The 21,437-nt window shown below is 46.3% G+C and overlaps 1 protein-coding gene across 1 annotated transcript in view; it reads left to right on the top strand.

Annotated features, from left to right (window-relative positions):
* The window catches only part of Bbs9 (Bardet-Biedl syndrome 9), a 52,735-nt gene that overhangs the window by 14,415 nt on the left and 16,883 nt on the right, over positions 1 to 21,437 (top strand). Inside the window, exons 11-19 of the mRNA XM_077687495.1 lie at positions 3,076 to 3,152; positions 3,285 to 3,347; positions 9,354 to 9,555; positions 11,052 to 11,192; positions 11,273 to 11,359; positions 11,458 to 11,633; positions 13,533 to 13,685; positions 17,636 to 17,818; positions 19,858 to 20,047. Of these exons, the coding sequence (XP_077543621.1) occupies positions 3,076 to 3,152; positions 3,285 to 3,347; positions 9,354 to 9,555; positions 11,052 to 11,192; positions 11,273 to 11,359; positions 11,458 to 11,633; positions 13,533 to 13,685; positions 17,636 to 17,818; positions 19,858 to 20,047 (1,272 nt within the window). The remainder of the gene's footprint in view (positions 1 to 3,075; positions 3,153 to 3,284; positions 3,348 to 9,353; positions 9,556 to 11,051; positions 11,193 to 11,272; positions 11,360 to 11,457; positions 11,634 to 13,532; positions 13,686 to 17,635; positions 17,819 to 19,857; positions 20,048 to 21,437) is intronic.

The following is a 21,437-nucleotide window of genomic DNA, read 5'->3' as shown; positions in this document are numbered from 1 at the left end:
TGGCGAATATTTTTTTTCTTTTGCAATATGGATAGATAGCTTTATTGCTCACCAGTAGTACATTGGCTCACTGCCATTCCTAAGCCCTCAGTGCTTGTGAGAGGGCAGGCGGGGGCTAAGGGGAGGACAAAATTAACGAAAGTGGCTGATTTGCAGCAGGTTAGAAAAACAAAACACTGTCTCCCTTGCCTTAGCGCACTGTTTTTGTTAATTGCCATAAAAACGGGACACTTTTCCTTATTCTGCAATAGCGGAAAAAAACGCTCTACGTCAGCAAGAAGCACCGGCTTTAACGAATAAAATACGAATAATAACCTAATTCGAAATTTGTTTCTGTGGAACGAATTCATTGCTTATCAAAAATATAGTGTCTACGTCAGCAACAACTGTGTATTGTTAGCGCAATAACTATTTTTGTTAACACAATTGTTAACACAATTGTTAACACAATAACCCCGATAACTCTTTTAAGAGCACAATAAGAGACGAAATTCAAACACGAACCGCGGGATTGAACAACTAAAAAAGTTCGTTTGGTCGTTAGTGTGGTTTCTGATATCACACAACGATTTTGCGCAAATCTAAGGTGTAAATAATTTTCTAAAGCGGAACAAGTAAATACACATACTCACAAATAGTCGATGCGAATTGCGTAAGCGGAATACGAAAACGATGCCTAATATCTAAAGTGACATCAGAATGGGCCGCAATTAGTGCATGGCACTGGAACTAAACAAATGTGACGTTTTAGGAGGTAATATTCAATGATTCGTCGAAGAACGACACTTTAGGTATACGTTACGAGAAAATTCGGCGTAGGCGCTGGCGTGCCCAAGAGAATGTCACCAAAATGCGTCATCAAGCAGACGCCGTGCTTTAAAAATAAAACGCAAAGAAACGTAGAGCACGCCTCCGTTGATCGGCAACGCCTGGGTAAGCGCAGGGTCACGTGGAGGAGAGGGGAGTTCGGCCGCGGCTGCGGCCGGCCGGCCAGGCTCACCTGCTGCGCAAAAGAACGCTGTTCAGCTGCCACTTCTCTCCGTAACAATTACGGTTAAACCGGTTTGATCCGGCTAGGTTGAATTCGGGGATGAAACAGAAGTTAGCGCCACAGTGTTGGATATGCCACCTGCGAAGTGCTCGTGCTATTCTTCGATTATTCACTTATGGAGCGGAGACTTGGCATCTTAAGAAAAGCCTTGAGAGAAAACGTAAGACGAATCCACACGCAAGTAGATGTTAGCTGTTCAGTGGATTACAGGGAAACTAAATTGGAGGATATTCCGGACCAAATTACGAGAAATAAATATAAAAGTGTCGAACTTGATGAGTAATGAGGGGCTGCATGCCATTTCTTTCACAAATGTAATCTGCGTTGTGCCATCTTGTGTACTCAATGCAAAACGTCATGCTCGGATTCTTAGAGCTATACAGAACGCCAGCCCCTGTCATCGCCCTATATATACCCGGCGCAATTGATCGCAGTAAATGATCATTTAGACACGGTGTGGTGAAGTGGGTATGCGTTAAACCGGCCGAAGGGTAGGACATGAGAGCTCAAGCGCTATTTTCCTTTTCCGAGTCTCTGCGGCGCAATCCGTTTCGCATATTATCTCGCCTCCAGCTCCCTCTCCACCACGCTATTGAATAGTAGTGCTTTTCAAAGGTCTCTACAGCTGCTTGAGAATGCGGAGAGTATTGGTTTTTGTGGTTTTTGGTTATATACTGCAGTTAATGAAGGTCTCGGGAAGGGCACCATAATGTCAGAACGAATGCTCGACGCCGGCTCATATCGAGGGCTTTTCTTTTAGCCGAAATCATCCTTTGCTTTAGGATAAGCCTGAATAACAAATGCCTAAAAACTTTAAAAATTTGTGAGGCTTGAGCGCTGAGCTTTTCTTCGTGCTTTCACCAGCCTGGTAAGTACTTCGTACATCGCATAGAAGTTCGATCGACATTATTTACTGATTTCTCTGATAAAAAATAAACTAATGAAACCACCAGCGCGATAGCGCACAGCGTAAATTTGACTCTCAAGCAATAAGACATGTAAATATTGCCTACTCTCTTCTTTCTTTCTCTCTCTCTCGTTTATTTTGCAAGCAGAAGAAAAGTTTCGCTCTTGATAATTCTGTCATTGGACCAGTTTTGTTCTGCTGTGGATTTCCACGAGTGAATGCTATGCGCTCCCATTACAACAGTGAGAGTTGCACGGTAAAGATCTATAAATGAGTCGGTTAGCAAGAGAACAGGAAAATTCTTAGGCGTCCAGGGCGACACACTTATGGGCATAAAAAGAGTCAGTTTTATTTATTTATTTATTTATTTATTTATTTATTTATTTATTTATTTATTTATTTATTTATTTATTTATTTATTTATTTATTTATTTATTTATTTATTTATTTATTTATTTGTTTGTTTGTTTGTACTGAAATCCCCTGGAGGGATTTTAGCAAATGAGTACAAAAGAAAAAAAGCATATAACACCAGGAAAACAGATGGAACAATCACTTGCGTTTCACAAACGTAAGCAAACGCAACACAATCATACAGATGAAACATCACTCACATTTTACGAAATGAAAACAAAGCAAATACACAAGTAAAATCATTTCTCTTTTATTCCAGGCCAGCGGCAAATGATGTTAAAGATCCTGAATACATGCTGATGTTGGTTTAAGATGTTATGCTCGTCCAGAAATTGCGAAATACTTTTGTGGAATGATGTGCTCGGGAAGCTTACAAACGTTTGAGGTTAGCGATACGAGACGATAATTTTTGACACTCTGCTGATTTCCTGATTTATGGATAGGCTTGACTCTGGCTGTTCTCCAGTCGTCCGGAACCTGGCCCTCGCGCAGCGATTTTGCAGAAAGAACGTGGAGGTACTTCGACATCCATTCGGCGTATCTCTTTAAGAACGCGTTAAGGACATTTGATGACTACCGCCGGCAAACTCGTATTCTCGGGGCATGCTACGAGCCCTAATCGCCGTCCTGCGGGCCCGTTTTCGATCGCTCTACACCGTGTTGTTGCACTGGAATGGAAACAACATCTTCTTGGTCCTTACAGTTGTTCCTGGGCCAAAAAAGATGGAGAGTGAACTCAAGATTAAAGTATTTACCGGCACTCTGTCTGAGGTTCCTTACGTAAGTACTTCTCTTTTTTCTGTTCGGCCATTGCGTGTGTCTTTGAGTTGAGTACACCTAAACACCGAGAAGACGATATAGTGATGACCACGTACGCAAGAGACTTACGCTTGCATTTTAATTCTATTGCAGTCTGGAGATAATGCTGCGCCTTCTGATGACAGTGACGGTTTCATCCCGTCCATCATTATAAAGGTAAGATGCGTCCTCACTTGATTTCGACTGCTCACTTAATACGCGTGAGTAGTGTATATATTTCGATGGCGCAAGAGCGATGCGCCTTTCTCTCGAGTCGAGGGTGAGGGCGGAAAGCTTGTTCTCTGGCTCTAAAAATGAGCTTTGCTCTTTCTTTCTTTTCTTTAGGAGTTTTTATATGGCGGGGAAGTGGGGTGGCGGTGCGGATTTTCGTCATAGGCACTGCAGACCAAGAAACGGTTGAAAACTCTGCGGGATGTGATTGTGCCTTTAATGTAGCGCGTTTCCCCCAAGCAATTGTGTCTTCCCGCGTGATTTACACAAGTGTATCACTTTTTCGCAGCACGCAAGTTAAGTAAATTGTCAGATTGCGGAACCTCCGCTTGCGTAAGAGAGCATCCACTTGGTTCAAGTCTGACAGGAGTGGCGACAAAGATTGCTAAGGTTGTTTTCTTAAAATTTTGGTTATTTACGGCCGCGTCTTCCTAAACTAATGCCACTTTTGCGAACAAAGGCTGCAGCTACCTCTCAGTTCTTCGAGTGTGCCGACGCACAACGCTCCTAAACTACCAAATTTGAAAGAAAGACAAAAAATATACATGGGGGGGGGGGGATATATGTGTTTCAAAGAAAAAAAGAGCACGCTGTCTCACTTCGTCGCTGAAATTGGTGTTTCCGTCGCTCTTACAAATGTGACGCCCGTGGCGGATGCCCTGATTTTGGTGCCACTTTCGCAAGGGACTTCGTCGGCGGCTGAGCAAATGCCTCGTCAAATTCGCTGATCTCGCCCTTTTGCCAAATCACAATGCCCCGAGGGCGTCGCCGCTGTCTATGCGGCGCAAATGTCTCGCGCATTGTGCCTTGCCTCAGTGTCTGGCAAACTGCGCGTGGCCAGCAGTTTCGATGCAAGCGGGCTCCGGGTTCAGCGACTCGCACGCGCCAACATGGGCGCGCTTTAGAACGCGCTTGTACTGCAAATATCTCGGTTCAATGGCGGGTGAAAAATTTGCGAAACGGCGCTGGGAAAACTTCTCAGGCATCGTACGTCGTTCTCGCTGCGGGCCCACGCTGAGACATATGCAAAACAGTGTCGCATACTGCATAGTAGCACGTGAGAAAAGTTTGCATAACTGTACACGCACCAACGACTGGGTTTTGTAAGCTTGTGGAACTCAGACGCGCTGGGCGTGCGTTTTTATTACCGCGCGTTTTAGCGGGGACTCATACGGGAGCCGCCGACCGTGTCCTTGCATGGAGTACAATGTGGAACCCCACCTCCTGTCACAGGGGACGTGTGAGCTTTCCTTCGTAGGGTTCCTAAACCAGTTTACGCCGTTGACAAGATGAACTGATACAAAGTCTTGTTTCATAGTTGTACTCTAGTTTATCGTGCGGCGAAATCACGTGGCCGGTCTCATATTTCGTTGATTTCTCTGTCATTTCCTTCGCTGTGCATTTCCTTGAAGAAAACTATCTCGACAAGTGCTCCTAAAGCAGTGTTGTACACGTTCCTCTAAAACAGGAACGAAAGCTCGTTTCTTCCCAATTTTGAAGCGAGTTCCCGTTACAAGTTCCTTTAATGTGAAATGAACGCGTTCCAGTTACACTTCGAATATTGTAACGTGTCGTTACATTAACGTTACATTTGATACTTTTAAAATTAAAATACAGTGTCGGATAATCATGAGGCGAAATAAAGTGAGCAATTAAAAACTCGCATCGAACTACGTATATTATACGAACATGAACAGCCGGCAGCTTGTCTAGCGATAACAAGAATCCAAAGAAACGCTCCTAGACGAATTTTTTTCAGGGAGCACCGGATATACCCCAGACATGTCTAACTGCAACTTTGACACTCGTCTATTACAAGTGCAACACATATGGCTCTTTCCACTTTGGTCTTCAAATGCGCAGTTAGGTTACTGCGCTTAAGATGTGCAAATATAAATTTACTCACATGCGCGACCATAACTAAATTTCTTTCACAACAAACCGCATCGAAAGGAACAATACATAGACATTTAATGAATGCGATTCAATACTACAGTATGAGTGGGGAAAAAATGTCTAAAATACATATTCGCAACTTAGTAGAGTCCTTTGCTTCAACTCAGCAAGAGTTGCATCTCGAAGTTGGAGTCGGGCAGACGAACCCGTTTTTTCGTCAACACTTCGTTGGCAATGTTTCACCGGAGCGCTAAGGGTACTGCCGTGTTGTACTTGATATGGTTAAACCTTGGGCGAGTTGGTTCACAATGAACAAAAAGGGGAACAGCGTAGAGCTTGTGATTGTCATTTTTTCTTCGTCTGGAATATCGTTCGTTTTGTGCTTTTCCCCTCTTTGTTGCACTTTAGCGAAAGTTGGATCATTCCCTCGAAGTTCTTCATTTGCGACAGCGGGTAATCAACTAGTACCAACATGTACCGCGACAGCTCATCCTGTGCCTCGTCTGGAACTGTTAGGTGCCCGAAAGAGACGAAATCTTCGGCAATTTGGGCAGCTTATAGGAAGAAAAACACAGTAGCGGCCTGTCGATTTTTGTACTAGCTTCAGCGTCCCAAACCCTTGGCATCAAATACAGCCAAATCCTAGCGGTGGAACGTTTACAGAAGGAACATCGTTCTCTCTGCCGTTCCTTGGAGAACCTAACGAATTACCGTTATAGTTCCATCGACCCTTAACGGAACGGTGGCGTTCCTCCGTTCCTTCAAAGAGGAACTAGTTCCAGGAACGCCGTTCCGTGCAACACTGTCCTAAACACGGGCGTTTTTAATAGCGGAGCTGTTCAAAATTTAGCTCTAGACCTTGCGGATCGTTAGGAAACAACTATCATCATCGCAGAAGGGGAGAGGGGGAAAATGCTATGCCAATAAGTGTGAGAAAGTGGTGAAGAGGCAAGGAGCCCACGAGCAGGTGTTGGTGCCTCAAGAACAAAAACACTTCCCGAGGTCGGAAGCGAACCAGGGCCCCTCGCTGGATGAAACCGGCGTCTATCTGATTGCACTATCATCGCATTCGGGGCGCACAGCATTTCCTTTGGGTTCGTAGCGCGGGCGTTGACTTTGGACTTTGGCTGAGTTGAAGTGGACTTTGGCTTCGTACTTTGGCCGTTTAGATTTTGGACTTGAGGAGGGTGGATTGTAAACTTAGATTTAACTAATTATACATGGCGAAAGCTTTTTCTTTACCATTTCCTCAGGGAAATACCTAAGAAAAGCCGGGTTAAAGCTAGTCAAGACCACCAGCTCCACGTTTTCCTCTGTTTTCGCATCTCAATTGCGAAGGTGGCCGAATTTTTTTGAAATAGCACATATATTCAAGAGACAGCCCAAGTAGGTAGCACGTTTGAATTATGCGCTGAATACTAGAAGTACAAGACTTATGCAAGTGACCAATTTTCTCGTACGTTCGTGGGCATTTTCAATACTGCGTGATTTTTCATTAAACACAATATCCTGTGCTTAAGTGTTGCTGAATATCCCAGCAACAAAATGACCACACGAAGACCCACCATGTACGAGTGCCGACGAGTAAACTTACTGCTGTTGTTATTCAGGGAGCCAACCGCGATTCAGTTTTTTTTTTCATTAAACTAATTTAACTGTCACAAGAAACGGCTCCTTAACTCGCGCACCGGAATCGAAACTATGGCATTTGCACTTAGTTTGTCAGCCATGTTGGCCCCAACTCTCATTTTTCAGCGGAGCTGTTATAGGTTTGGAGTGCGCAGACCGAGAAAAGCCATTACCCTCCTTTTCACTTCAATACGATCTCTCCCTTCGGCTACCTGTTCGCCTCCAGTGCTTCATATTTTGATATAAGACGGTGCATATTGTACCTGGAAAAGCGTATTTCTAGCAATGCAATCGTGTTGAGAAGTGGAGCCGACTTTAGAGAGATCGGGGTAAGCTTGGTTTTTGTAAGTTGGCTTTACCACATTAATTTTTGCACAGAGAAGCCTACTGTTACGATTCTGCGCACCGCAACCATGTTCGCGGGTCCTGCAAAGTTTTGCGAGTGCAAGTCTGCCTCGGACAGATCACAACATGTCGCAGAACGGCCGGCGCAAGTGCGCCTCGCTGTCGGTGATTCAAACTTCGCCGCTGCGTGCAGCGTCTTGCCCGAAGGACGCGGACGCCGCAGCCGAGAACTCCTCTCTCCACTCTCTCAGAATGAGCGTGCGCCGCTACTCAAGGTGGCGTTGCGCTACTACCGACCCCTGACGAACTCTGGAAGGAGTTTTGTGTGTATCAGTACTATGTTCGCGCCGTGCGCAAAAGTAAGAGGAACGTTGTTTTGACCGTTAAGGCTTTGGGCATAGAAACGGAGCCCCGAGCGCAGAAGATTATTCGGTTTGGAGCAGCGAATCAATACTGTTACTCTGCTCGAGTCCTGTACTGTAACCTCGCCAGGAAGGGTATTGTTCTTGTCTTGATTCGGCTCATATCTCGCCATGCAGTAAACCAGTTGTTTGCCTTCGGCTTCTTGTCGTCGTCACCAAGGCAGCAACGTTTGCTGGCCGCTCTCCACCACGTTACCTCATATGACGGAGGCGAAGGAGCCCGGTGCTGGGACGCCTTCCCGTCGGTAACACTACTCATAAAAAAAGAGGCGTGAACGTGGCGGAAGGAGACCACCGACGACGATCGGACCGCGGGTGCCAAGCGTAGGCGCGATGCCCGTCAAGACACTGAATAGCGCGAGGTGGAAAGCGCAAGACGTCGGCGTAGCTACAAACCCGCTGAACCCTACCCTGGCGCGACAGCGTGGTTTGGGCAGGAATTTGTGGCCGACCAATAATCCAAACAGCCGCGCTCTTCATCCACCTTCACAGGGTGGAATGGCACTGATTTTTTTTTATTCATCCAGAAAGCGAGCTTCATATTGAACGTTGCAGCAACAAATACTTCTACGAAATTGATAAAGGTAGCTTTCTGGGCACGTTCGTACCCCATAATTACACCAAATTATGGCGCGAAAAAGGGGGGACACGGACGAGATTGGAAAGAAGGCTAACGGTGGCTTTTTCAGCGCCCAACAAGCTTGGGAAGCTAAGTAAACTGACGAACCCCAATCGCCATACCGCCGAGAAGTGCAAGAAGAGGCACCGGATGAGGTTTGTTTCTTGTGCAGGCCGGGTGGTGTACAGCCTCCCGTTTACTTGTAAAAGACAACACATTGGGCCGACCGGGCGTTGCCTGAATGACCGGTTACGCGAGCACAGCAATAGAGAGTTTTAGCAGTCCGTCTGTTCCGTTTAGTACGTAGTTACCGGGTTGACCGGGACGCGACTGCGCCTGCGCGCGCGGAAGGGGAGGAGGAAGGGAGAGGAGGCGCCCCCCATCGTGGCGAATGCGCGGACATGGCGAAGGCCGGCCCGCGGAACTAACCCCCCTACCGCGACGAATGCCCAAGTTCCCAGACGGGTCCCGGTCAACACGGTAACTATACGTACACGACGGAACAGACGGCCTGTTAAAACTCTTTAACAACTAGTGACACTAGCAATAACGTTAAATCTGGCACTGGAGGTTCTTGACTGAACACTGTTTAAAATGCGGGGCTGTAAACCTATCTGACAAGTGTACGATATTATCCCGTGGCATGACGCAGCTTATGCGAGAAATTACGGAAGCTAAGGCGATAGCAAGACTCAGAGATAAACGTGTCAGCTCGCCCTCACTTGCGCTCACCGAGAAGGAATTGGCTTTCTTGGCTGCCGCATCGCCGGGCGTTTAATCTCTCTTTATGCCTACGCATGCGCAGTCGATCCTTGTGATATTTATAAGGTTCACGCAGAGTGGCACAATAAAATGTAGTTTTAAGTTTGCGCTGTGTGTGTTCGTCTCACTTCGTCCGTGCCCCCCTTTTTCCGCGCCATAATTTGGTGCAACTTCTACGAAGAACGCACGATGATAAGCTTCTCTTTGAAGTGCCTTTTATTTTCAACCCCGTTGCATAGCCAACACATTTTAGTGACTCTGAGTTTTACCAATGTACAGGTTCATCTAGAAACGGCCACACCTCTGCACGACGTCCGAGTCATGGTGGACGTTGCCAAGCCGTTGGTTGCTCTGAACGGCGACGTCACTCTCACCAGCTTACTCGACCACCACCAAATGGCATTTACGGTGAAGCAAGCTGGGACATCTCTGCCCAGTTCCCTTGACCTGAAAGTCGTAGCGCTCTACCAGAATGCCTCCGGTATGTCTTCACATGATTTCAGCCTGTTAACATAACTTAGCTTGCTGAGTCTTTTGTTGCAGCGTCCGTGTTTAAGGCGCCTGACGTTTTTGAGGCAATGAAATGTCGGAAACAAGCCATTTACAAATGTAATTTTTGTCAGGAGGCAGAAAGACAACCGGGTGAGCAATATGTACACGTATACGACGATGTTTCCTAAATTGGGTCGACGACCCCAGGAGAATCCCAAGGCGCAAGGCTGACAGAGGCAAAGAAGCACCTTGAAAAAATTGCGACGTTAAACTAGGATCTGGGATAAAATGAACCAGTTTAAAATTTTGCTATGGAGGGCCATCATTAAAACATAATGGGTCTAAGCGTCTAAGGCGTAGAAGCCTCAGATGCTGCATGTTGTGTCGCAACAGTGGGGGTCGGATAGATGGCCGCAACTGCAAAATTCTCGCCTTGTAGTATATGCCGGCGGAGTAGTATAATGTCAGTGCCTTTGTAATTCGTTGAAGGCCTAATAAAGACGTCTCGATAGTTCGTGTGCTAGCACGACGCACTGTTATAGCAGTTACTTTTGGTTTCCAAACAAGCGTATACATGTTTTTTTTTTATAAATTCACTTTTTGTAAAAGCTGGGTTGCAGTAGATTTTATTTAAACGACGAGGCAACGTCTTGCTTATCTGCTGCCCTGTATGCGCCTTCACGCTGTTTCCTACTATATCAGGCAAAACCTGTGAGGCGCTGTTGCCGCATGATAGGTAAAGCTTATTCCCTTCCCTACCGTTTCGTTTTAAGATACGTGGGCTAAGCATAATAATTAACCTTAATCGAGTTGATAGGGATAGACCTGGAGATGTATTTTTGGAAATCCTTGGTCTTGCAAATGTCAACCGAACGCCATTTTTATGCTGTATATCGTTTTCCTCATGGCACATATTATCTGTGGTGCGCATACTGCGTTGCAGATCTCACAGCGCTCATCCACTTCTGAAATAGCGTTACGCGTTTTCCTTCGTGGGCTGTAAAAAAATGCGAATGTGCTTGGTAAATCTTGCACTATCGTACTAGCATTCACTATAAAACAACCATATTTTAGCTCTGGTAATGTGATTAGGAAGGCAGTTCTGTGTCCTTGCCATATTGCACGACCTTTTGAGGAGAGGTAGAATTTGGGGAATGGGAGGCGAAAAAGAGGGAAAACGTGCATCTTTGTCAATGCCTGAGCCTTGAGCTGAGGATAGCTTTACCCGTGCACTCTTCTAAAACAGTGTATTGTAATTTGTGACAGTCTTCTCCAGCCAATCTTTACTGGTGGGACTGAACCAACGAGCGATTCTTCGCATCTTTGGTGGCGAGAAAAGAGGGCTCGTTCCTGGGAGGCGTATTAGGGCATTTTTCACTTGGGAGCGCGCTGTTCTAACTCCAAGCGATTATCCCATAATTTCAAGCAAATAGTTCCCCTAAGTCTGGCTAACCGGGCCTGTGTCTTGGACCCCACCCTTACCAGGGACATCGCAGGTGGTGCAGTCGTCCGTGCATTTGCCACTTGCACTCGTCGCGCGACCGTGCGTGGCCGAAAGAGTGTACGAGCACAAACTAACCATTGAAACCAACAAACCCACAGTCCCATCCAACCAACTTTTTCCAGGTCAGTGGTGTGGCGCGTGCCTTGTGACCATCGCGTAGGGCCATGCTTATAAACTGATGCTTTTTTTGTGTGCTCTGCAGATTTTTCCTGTGATATTACGACCCAGACAATCGGCATACAATTTCTTCATGGCCCCCAAGCCAGTGTCTTGGTGTCTAAGTCATCCCGTAAGTGGCCTCATCGAGGCTTAGTTCACGTTAGGATAGTGTGATTCAAGTAGCAGGATTCTTATTCCCCTGGCCGTGCTTTCCTGTTTCCTTCCCAGAAAAGTACAGGATACAAAGCGACAGCTTTGCGGCTCTTTGGATCCCAGTATTGGAGCTGTTGAGGAGGTTGCACCAGTATTACAAGCGCTCCGCCAATGATGAAGCTCTTAAATGCAGCTACAGCTCAAGTTTGCCACTTCAGGAGTTTTTTTCAATCATCGACGATTATTTCAAGGTACGGTAACTTTTCCCCTTCCCATTTTTTACACGCGTAAGGCTTTTTTTTTTTTTTGGTGCGCATGGCGAGGGAATTAAAAGGAACTCGACGGAGGCATGTCAGAGAAAACCGTGGAAATTAAAAATGCTTGGGTTAAGTTTTATGCTGGCACTGGACACAAAGCCGTTTAGTGAGACCGCTAGTCTTTGTGTTAAAGGTAGAAATAGTTAACTGAGTTCAGGTGGCCAATGCCTAAGCGTTGGTGATTTCGTTGGGCTTTAGAGGCCGGATTCGCATAGTATTTTGTTTACGCCTTATGAAATGATAGCATGCAAAACAGCGTGTTGTTGTTCAGAACCTCTGAAGAAAACAAACAAACCAAAACGAAAGAACGAATAAATAAATGAATAAATGAATAAATGGCGCGTAGCAATCAACTTTGCGAATGTTTAAATCGACTGCGGCCCCAGGCAACCGCAACCTCCTCCTCCTTGTTTTTCTGAGTAGAAGGAGAGGGGCAATACTGGGAGAAGAGGAAGGAAGGGAGGAAGAAGCTGCGACTCAGCCTAGATAGGTGGTTGGTGAGGTGAGGTTTAAATTTAAACTGAGCAAGTTTTAAATTTATATCTGCGCTCGGGGTTTGAAATTTAAAAAAGGGGGATGCTGATAGGATACGAGGGAAGAAAGACATTGTTGCGCCCAGACCTTTTATTTGTTTCCAAGTCCGCGACAGCCGTGATGGCTCTGTGTATGTGCTAAAATTGAAAAGTGAGAGACGGAGACGTGAACTAAAAAGATCGATTAGAGAATGGAATGAATGAAATGGGTGACTTTATTCAAGACAGGAGGCCGAGACTCCCTTTCAGGGAAGGGAAGAAAAGGCAGGAGAAGATTATTCAAGTAAAGTTTGTCAATGGCACTTAGAGTGCTCACTTGTGCACTTCAGGGCGGGTGATGCCTGTAGGTGTACCACATAGACACACATCTTGTAGAGCTGGTGAATACATACTGCAGATGATGCGGAGTCACTCAGTTGTCACAAAAGGCGGGCATTAGTGGGAGGAAAAATTAGTGTTTATTAAGGAAATAAAAAGTAGCCAATTGCTGCAAACACAGCTCTGGGTTTTGACGTGACATTTTCTGGGGCCCCGAAGGGGCATAGTTTTTTGCTGGTGTGACGTACGAGAAAAAAGTTGATATAATCGCTAGCGAAGCACTGTTCGTCTTCATGTCGAGATAAAGGCAGAAGAAAGTCGTTGTAACTTAGATTTCAATAAGAGTGGTTAGTAATTCTTTAACAAACAGTTGTGACTGTGGTTCTTCGGGATTTTGAAACGAGTTCGCTATTTATACTTAACATATTCAACGAGTCAGATACGACTAAAGCTGCACACAAATATGGCCAACTTTCACGGCTATGGATTGGCGACTTTGTGGTTATCTCTGATCCTCAACTGTCATGGTGGTGGCGTAAGAAGGTGAGGTTCAAGTTTTTAAGGAGAGCAGGTGGCTTGTGCAGCGTGGCTGTATAGTGTTCAGTGTGTTCAGTGTGTCTTGGCCAGAGGATTGTTACTATTTGTGGCTCTGTAATCACGCTGCGGCGTTTCCGCATAACTGGGATACGACACACTAGGAAGTATACGTGCAGTTAGTTCCCGTTTGTGTTCTAACACCCTTCATATGGCATCCTGGCAACGCAACTGCACGGCTGAATTTATTTTCATTTTATTACCGTTGACCACAGTATGTCTCGTCACCACATGGTATTCCATGAACTGGAGTCATGAGTTACTTTGTACTTAGTGTGTCTTTGCCTCAAAATTTTGGAGTTAAACTCGAATGTTATTCAGAAACCTGACACAGGCTATGTGTCATAAACAGGGATTTAAGGGGCCGCTTTTCATTCTTTTCCAACAGGCACGACAAGAAGCACTAGAACTAGAGGAGCTGCTAAGTCAGAGAGCGGCTCAATTTCGTGTTGTGCAGAAATGTGTTCTTACAAAGCTCAAGGACAAGACTCCCACTCCACTGAATAATTTCGACTCGTTGTTGGAAGTCACGCAGAGAGAGGTGAGCGGAACATCGTGATTGCATGGAATTCCCTTAATTGATTATATAAAACATATTAACCTGTCGATACTGTCGACTTTTTTTCTCAGAAGCTGCTAATCTCCGTGGCACTTCTTGCTTATTTCTACTAGACTTATACAGTTGAACCAGGACATATCAAACTCGAGACAGGAGATCATTTTGTTATAGCTATAACTCTAAACTATACAACTTAAGCTAACGTAAACTTTTCAGAAACGCCATCTCGCACCTGCTAATTTTCCAACGTTGTGGTTACACTGAAATAAGAGGAATGCAAAAACATTTCGTGCGTAAGAGGCAGAACAAGATCTCTGTCAAAATTTTTATCGGTACTCTGGGGCTAAGGCCAAGCTAATTAACCGAAAGGGAAAGCGCCCCAAAAGCAGGGACTTACAGTAAACAAACCAATGGCACCAAGTTAAACAAAAAAAAAAACTGATCAATGTTTCGTCCTCAGTAGAGCAGACATGACTAGTGATTGAATTCTGCTACGATGGAGAGAATAAAGATTCTTCGTGGCACTTACTACTGCTTACGTGCTTCGAATGTGAAAACAATATGGCTTTTTTTTTTCTTTATTTCCAGACAAACACTGCTGTTACAAACATATTACACAACAACAAAACAAACCCATTACACTAAGGCATAAAATCACTGTTCCACTCTAGGATACAGTGCTGACTGCTAAAATATTTTCATTTTTGTTAACTTCTCCACTTGTGACAACCAGTCTGGAACACATTGGCGTGGCTTTTGAACTTCAAGAAAAGAGAATATGGCCTCTCGGAAATACTCATTTACTGGCCGCGCATCAATGTCCGACTGGCGGACTGCCATTCGGCATCTCCATATACTGTGCAGACCTAGTAACATTATTAGATCTAGAGGGACGCCATCATCATCATGTTCAACGGACAAATACCGAATACCATGGGCATCGATTGGCAGATCTTTTTTTCAGCGTACGTTGCAGCACATCCCAGAAGAAGACCCCGTCCCAACAGTCAATGAAAACATGTTCAATGATTTCCGGTTTGTTGCATAACCAACACTGTTCACCCCGCGACATAAAAAGGCCCTTTTCTTGCATCCATGTTTTCCAAATGAGTGTCCCGGTGTGTAGTTGAAAGAAAAATGTTTTACATCCCGGTGCAACTGTCATTCTTTTAACCCGTTTTAACACATCTCGACCCGTGCCAGCCGAGTGAGCAATTCTGTACATAGGAATGAGAAAAACAGTGTCGCAGAGATCGTTATACAGTCTCTTCCTAGTGACTGCGCTTAAATACTCTAACGAAAACCGTGCGCATAGAAAACGCACCGAGTCCACTACTTGCTTTTAGATAGCCACGGGTACCACCTGGCATACACAGTGTCGTAACGGACAACTCAGGCAAAACCCTGCCTAATCTCACTTGGCAAACGGTGCGCAAAAAGGGATCCTTTACATCCCTCCAAAACAGAAAGCGGTTTGACAACTGACGTAAAAAGAGATGCGTTAAAACTAACCCCCCTTCCCGTACACGTCGAAAGAGATTTGTACGACTCATCCTCTCCCAGGTTGATCCCCAAACAAAAAAATTACACCATCTTCCCGTGGGGAACCCTGATGATGATGCGAAGCATCGTGGCGGTTCCGTGTGGTTCCATTGTGGTGCCGTTATGTTGAGTGATCTGGTTTTTACTAGCGCCAGAGGGAATTCCGCGTCCGGGTCCACACCGGTGGCAAAGGCATGCAAGTGCTGTTGTGTTACGGTGAGTAGGCGGTGGTTCTCGAGGCGCCGAAGCTCGTCCATCATGTTCTTGTCGATGTTGTCTCTGTGGTAGAATCGGTAGTCTCCGTCAGCTTTGGTGAGGTAAAGGTTGTTGACATTGGTGCACCGGCTGAGAGCAATGTACACGCCCTCCTCTTCGCAGCTTTGTCTTCTCGTTCTTCTTCTTCTTCGGCGGTTCCCCTATGGGAAGATGACGACGATGGTTGAACGCGAACCTATCTCGTGATGGATTCTTTGGTTGGCCAATCCCTAGGGGCATCCTGCCACAATCAGCATCAGAGGCGCTGCGGACGGGGCTGGTTGAGCTGCAAGGCGCGTTTCCCACGGGAAATTCAGCATCCCCCTCTAAAGTTTTCAGTTCGTCGTTTCCGTTGACGTTCAGCTTCGCGTGCCTTCGTTGTATCAGTAGCTTCTTGACGTAGTTTGAATGAGTCAAGGACATAAGGCGCGTTCGTAGCACTTGCTCCTGTCCCGGATTTGTAGCGTAGTGGGAAGAGCACCGCTTACCTCCCGTTGCGGCCAGAGAGTCGGGGGATCGAAACCGGGCGCCGCTAACTATTTCTTTTTTTATAGTGTAGCGGAGCTGTGGGTATAAGGAGGAGAGTTGCTCATTCGCATTGAGCGTGTGGACGGCCTCGCCATCAACGACGGAGGACCAGGCGAGCCTAAGAAATGCTCCGCATTTAAAACTGCGAAAACACGATGTAACTTTAGGACGTTTGCCCATGAACAGTGGAGTACCTGTAACGCAAACCAAAGTTTGCTCGCCATAAAAAGGTTGCAAATCGTTGTGCGAGCGAAAATGGATAAATTTTCGCGTAACACTAGAGTCTGTGAAGCCACGAGGGACACGCGCTCGTTTTGAGTTTTATTTATCTTCTTAGCACCACTCCGATCATATTGGATGTACTTCAGAAGATGTGTTCAGAGTGGCGCCAGACTATAGAGTAGTGGTTTAGTCACTTGCCTGTCAGCGCCCGCATCCCTGAGCACGATTCCCGTCCATGCCGTGCTTTTTTTAAAGACGATAGTCTTTCTTGGGCTACTTAAACCCAGAAATTTTGGTCTGTCAGTATGTCTGTCTGTCTGTCTGTCTGTCTGTCTGTGACTCGATTCAGCCACCCGGCCAAAGTAAAACAATGCCTGCGCAATAGTCTTATATATAGTCTTTTCAGAGAGAGAGAGAGAGAGAGAGAGAGAGAGAGAGAGAGAGAGAGAGAGAGAGAGAGAGAGAGAGAGAGAGAGAGCGAGAAACTTTATTTGAGCCCCATGGGGCTGGTCTGGGTGGCGGGTGACCGGTGGTGGTAACCGGCCGGTGACCATTGCAGCTCGCTGGATGACCTTAGCCTGGACCTCACGGTCCGAGCTGCACAGCACCTTCGCCCGGTGCTCTCCGTCTGTGAAAGGGGGGAATGGGTTTTGGGGGCACTGCGACATGCAGTGGTCTTGGGTATCGAGGGACCCACAGTAGGGGCACACAGGGGTGCCCTACAAAGAAGGGTAGATTAGGTAAAGTCGATATCGGCAGTGGAGTACGTGTGTATGGGTGAGTCGCCATAGGCGTTCCTCTTCGTTGGAGAAGGTTGGAGCGGCTGGGGGTAGTTGGCGGCGGGAGAGGCGGTAGTGCGAGGTTATGTCGTTGAAGGTAACGAGTCTGTCGCGGGCTGATAGGGCTCCGTGGAAGGGCTCAAGGCCAGGACCAGCTCGGACGGTGAGCTCTCGAGCGGCCCTGTGTTCTTCCTCGTTCCCCCCCACACCCGTATGGGCCGGAGTCCATACCAGCTCGACTGGGGTGGTGGGAGAATTTTGAAGAAGGATTTTGAGGTCCAAAGGCTAGATCATTCCTTTGGCGAAATTTTGAACGGCCGTTTTGGAATCGGAGATTACGATGAATCCAGCAGGAGGAGAGTTTAGGCTTAGGAGGGACGTCGCGGAATTAAAAATATGGCTGGAACGTAGTTTCGGTGTTCACAGGAAAGCGGCATGTCGAATTTGCTCATAAATAGCTCATAGGAAGGAGCTCCTCGCGACACTTTTTCTAAAATGCGTTCTCTGTTATGCTTCCTAACTTTCTCGTCGCCGAGAAGCCGGTCTCTAAACTAAACTGTTCTTTCACGACTGCTCACCGCGTTGCATGTCTGCACCGCTTTTCAGCTGCTGTCTCTGGGCAAACATGCTTCGGAGACAACGGAGGAATACCGAGGCCTGCTGTCCACTCTTAGTTCGGCTAGTCAACTCTTGGTCTTGCTGTTGAAGCTGAAGACACAAATGAGCACGGAAGACCACAAGCTCTTGCAAGAGGCCTTTCACGTTGACCTGGACGCCTCGGTCACGGACGTAAGCTTCTTTGATGCTTTTAAAGACGATAGTCTTTCTTGGGCTACTTAAACCCAGAACTTTTGGTCTGTCTGTCTGTCTGTCTGTCTGTCTGTCTGTCTGTCTGTCTGTCTGTCTGTCTGTCTGTCTGTCTGTCTGTCTGTCTGTGACTCGATTCAGCCACCCGGCCAAAGGGAAACAATGCCTGCGCAATAGTCTTATATTCACAGCTAAAAGTACCCGTCTAAGTCCGATGTAATTTTCATACTTGTCAACATTGTTGAAGAACAAGACCTTACGCAAATATAAGACAACAAATTAATACAGAAGTGATATTTGCAGTGTTACTTTATAAAAAATCATACATGCTTGACTTTTGCGAAATTAAATACTTCATCAACTGCAGCAAAAAAAAAAAAATCACTTCGCCGTCGCCTGTTGTCGCCCGCGCCACTATAGCTTCTGGCGCCATTTTAAGAAATCAACCGGCAACATTTACGCAAGGTTCCACTAGATAGGTTCCACGTTCTCCTTGCAACGCACGTGGAGTAGGGAAACGCGGTTCTATAAACGTTGAAGTAGGGCGCCTCGATTAACGCGCGTCTTCGCTGGTACGGCAGCGTTGGCATCGAGACAGCCGGTTTGGAGCAGTGGAACGCGGGAAATTTAAAATGATTTAAGCAAACCTTTGGCGTCTTTACCTTGGGAGGAGGGCGACGCAAGAGTAACAACATGAGAGGAGAGCGGGAAAGCGAAGGGAGGCATTTACCTGGCAAATTCGATAAAGACTATCGTCTTTTGACGACATTTGCAACGAAAAGAGCAGATAAGCGGCCAATTTTTTAAGTGAAGAACAACGGAGTTCAGAGGCACAAATATTGCTTATTTCGTGGCAAATGTTCCTGTGAAAAAGGTAAGTTCAATTAATAGGTGGTATCGACTTCTGGGCGGAGTTGTCAGTGGGGTAAAGCGGCAAATGGAAACGCTTAGCCACAATTTATTCCTTACAAAAATTCAACACAGATTTTACGGCATCCGGTTAAGCTGATAAATTGAATCGCGACATTTGCTGACAATCTGCCCGCCCTTTGAATATTTACAAATGCGTGATATTCAAGATGTCAGCGGCAAAAATGATCGTCCAACCCATTTCCGCTTTAGCTTAAATCATGGCCTATGCATCAATTTTTTGGATGGATATCCTGAATCGCGAGCATGTTTCAAAACTTTCAAAGATTTTAATTACATCTCTGAAACGCCATTGAAATCTGTCCGGAAAATTCCGGTATGCAGGATGTGTTAGTAGCTGAAAAAAAATAGGGAAAAAATTCACAATTAAGGAGCCACGAGGAGGAGCCAAAGAGGAGGAGCCACAATTAAGGAGCCAAGTAAACTTTGGTTCATTAAACTGCTTTCTCCCGATAACCAATCTTATCGCAAACTTCAAACAAATATTCTAGATATTAAAGAAAACAGAGGAAGCAGTGGTGACACCCCAGCCACTTTCTGGCGAAGTTTCTAGAACGTCACAGAATGTTGTTTGGTTTTTTGGCGACCGCTGACCAACGCCACCCAAAAGAAACATGACTGGGCGGTTGCAGTGGGGCCCCTAGTCTCATTTGATCGTATCGCCTAAATGCTAACGTGCAATTAACGCACTGATAAATTGCTTTTAGTGGAGGCCTCTATTGCGTCACTGCTGTCGCTGTTGTGTCACTGTAGCGCAAAATGTGAAAGCTTTTGCAATGTATCCTGCGTTTTTTTTTTGTTTGTTAAAATACCGTATTTCGTGGTTTCAACGAATCTTAGTGAGTTACCAAAGGCTAGTTCTTTCAAACTGAACCAGGTTGTATTTTGTGCTCTTTGCCCTTTTGAGACTATTTAGGTGTGTTATGTGCGAAAGCTTATGTGCGGGTGGGTATAGGTCATGACGGCTGCTGGTATCTTGACGGGGTGACCTACCTGAGTGGGTAAGTCATTGCGCTGCTAAGCAGAACGGCGAGTTAATTGAACTAGGTTGGCATAATTACGGGAGAAGTATCCCCCCGCTCCCCCTCCAGGGCTGGGAGGAGAAGCTGGAGGCGGCCATTTGCCACCTGCTGCACGCGAGCCTGTCGGACGAAGAGCTGCCGCCGGTGCCCAAGGAGCTCGCACCCCTCAAGGACGTGACCAGACTCAAGCAGCTCATCGCCATCGCCTTCGAGAAGGTGCTAGATGGTGTGCGCCTGTCGCAGAACGACCATCGCAAAGGTGGGCTGCTATGGTGGCCTCAGTAGCGGTGGCCCCAATCATTCGCTTTGAGGCAGCGACCGGAACGCGGTCATAAGATGGCTCGGCCTGCCAGCCCTCGTCAGCGATCGTCTAAACCAGGGGTTTAGACGATCGCTTGGTTTCGTTTGGTGCTAAGTATCATTTTTTTTTCTCATCTACAAATTGGTTTCTACAAAAAAAAAATATTTTTGGGCTATCGCTCCTTTTTATTTATTTTTTATTGGCTGTTAACCTGCCATAGCTTGGCTGGAGCGGGTTTTGTTCCGCGAATTTTTTTTTGTTTTGTTTTGTTTTGTTTTATTATGGGGAACACGGAATTAATAAAGGAATAAAGGGGTCGGCAGCCTTTTGAGGCAGAGGGCCGAGCAGCCGACACGGCGGGGGTCGAACAGCAAATCGAGGGAAGGGGGGAGGGGACGGAAGTGAAGACGTTACCTGGCTAAGTGTGAAGATTGGGAACAAGGCCAGTTAAACTAGATCTTTCTTTGTTTCGGTCTAACCGCATCTTAGGGTGTCGGCCTTGCGATAGCATGTGACAAGGGGAGGGCGGCGCGGTTCTGAATACGTGCCGGTGGCCGCATAACACTTCCCCGCAGGTTGCCGACCCCTGGTCTAAGCAATGATATGCTGGGCCATGAGCAGAGACGGTTAGTAACTGTGAGCGTCGATTTAGTAGCATGTTCGGTATTGTCTGCTACCGCACTACTTACCTAAACGTCTTTTTTCCAGAAATGGGGAGGCTTTTAAAAAGAAGGAATTTATGACATGTAAGAAATATTGAGAGCGCAAGGCTTGTGCCTTTTTATTATTTCAAAGCGAAAACTGCGTGAGCAAGTTCTAAACGAGGACCCACATCGTGTTGCTGGTGCGTTACGATGCTGCATGTTCTCTAACGCAATCACGTGGTTTAGTTTCACTACAGTGCACTCGAAGGATCAATTCACATCGCCAACAACGCTGATTAGGCAAATGACAGCAAGGTGCATCCAGTTTGGCTCAACAATGGGATCTTCGATGTGTCAGAGCGCAGTGCAGAACTCCGTGCTTACATTGCGTGATGCCTTAGCGCACAGCAAACTTTTGAGTCAAATAGCGGGCTCGACAGCGTCATTTACCGAAGTTTCATTCTTTGCTGTATAAATTGGTAGATCTAGTGTATTGTGGTGAAACAGAACCACAGTACATACTGCAGCAGCAGCTCTGCTAACAGCTTTTTGTTTTCCTATTTTAAGTAGTCATATCTGCATGGTATTAAGGCTTGTGTGCGGCTACCGTTGCATCTATTGTAGAAGGTGGAAAATATGCCACATTTGAATGGCGATGAATATAGGTCGCGATTTCTTGCCTGAAGGTTACTCCGTGAAATTAA

This window comes from Haemaphysalis longicornis, unplaced genomic scaffold (genome assembly GCF_048455015.1).
Source record: "Haemaphysalis longicornis isolate Haplotype H1 unplaced genomic scaffold, Haemaphysalis longicornis Haplotype H1 scaffold_1, whole genome shotgun sequence".
NCBI classification, from domain to species: domain Eukaryota; kingdom Metazoa; phylum Arthropoda; class Arachnida; order Ixodida; family Ixodidae; genus Haemaphysalis; species Haemaphysalis longicornis.
Note: the sequence above shows the minus strand (reverse complement) of the source record. Positions and strands in the feature narration are given on the sequence as shown.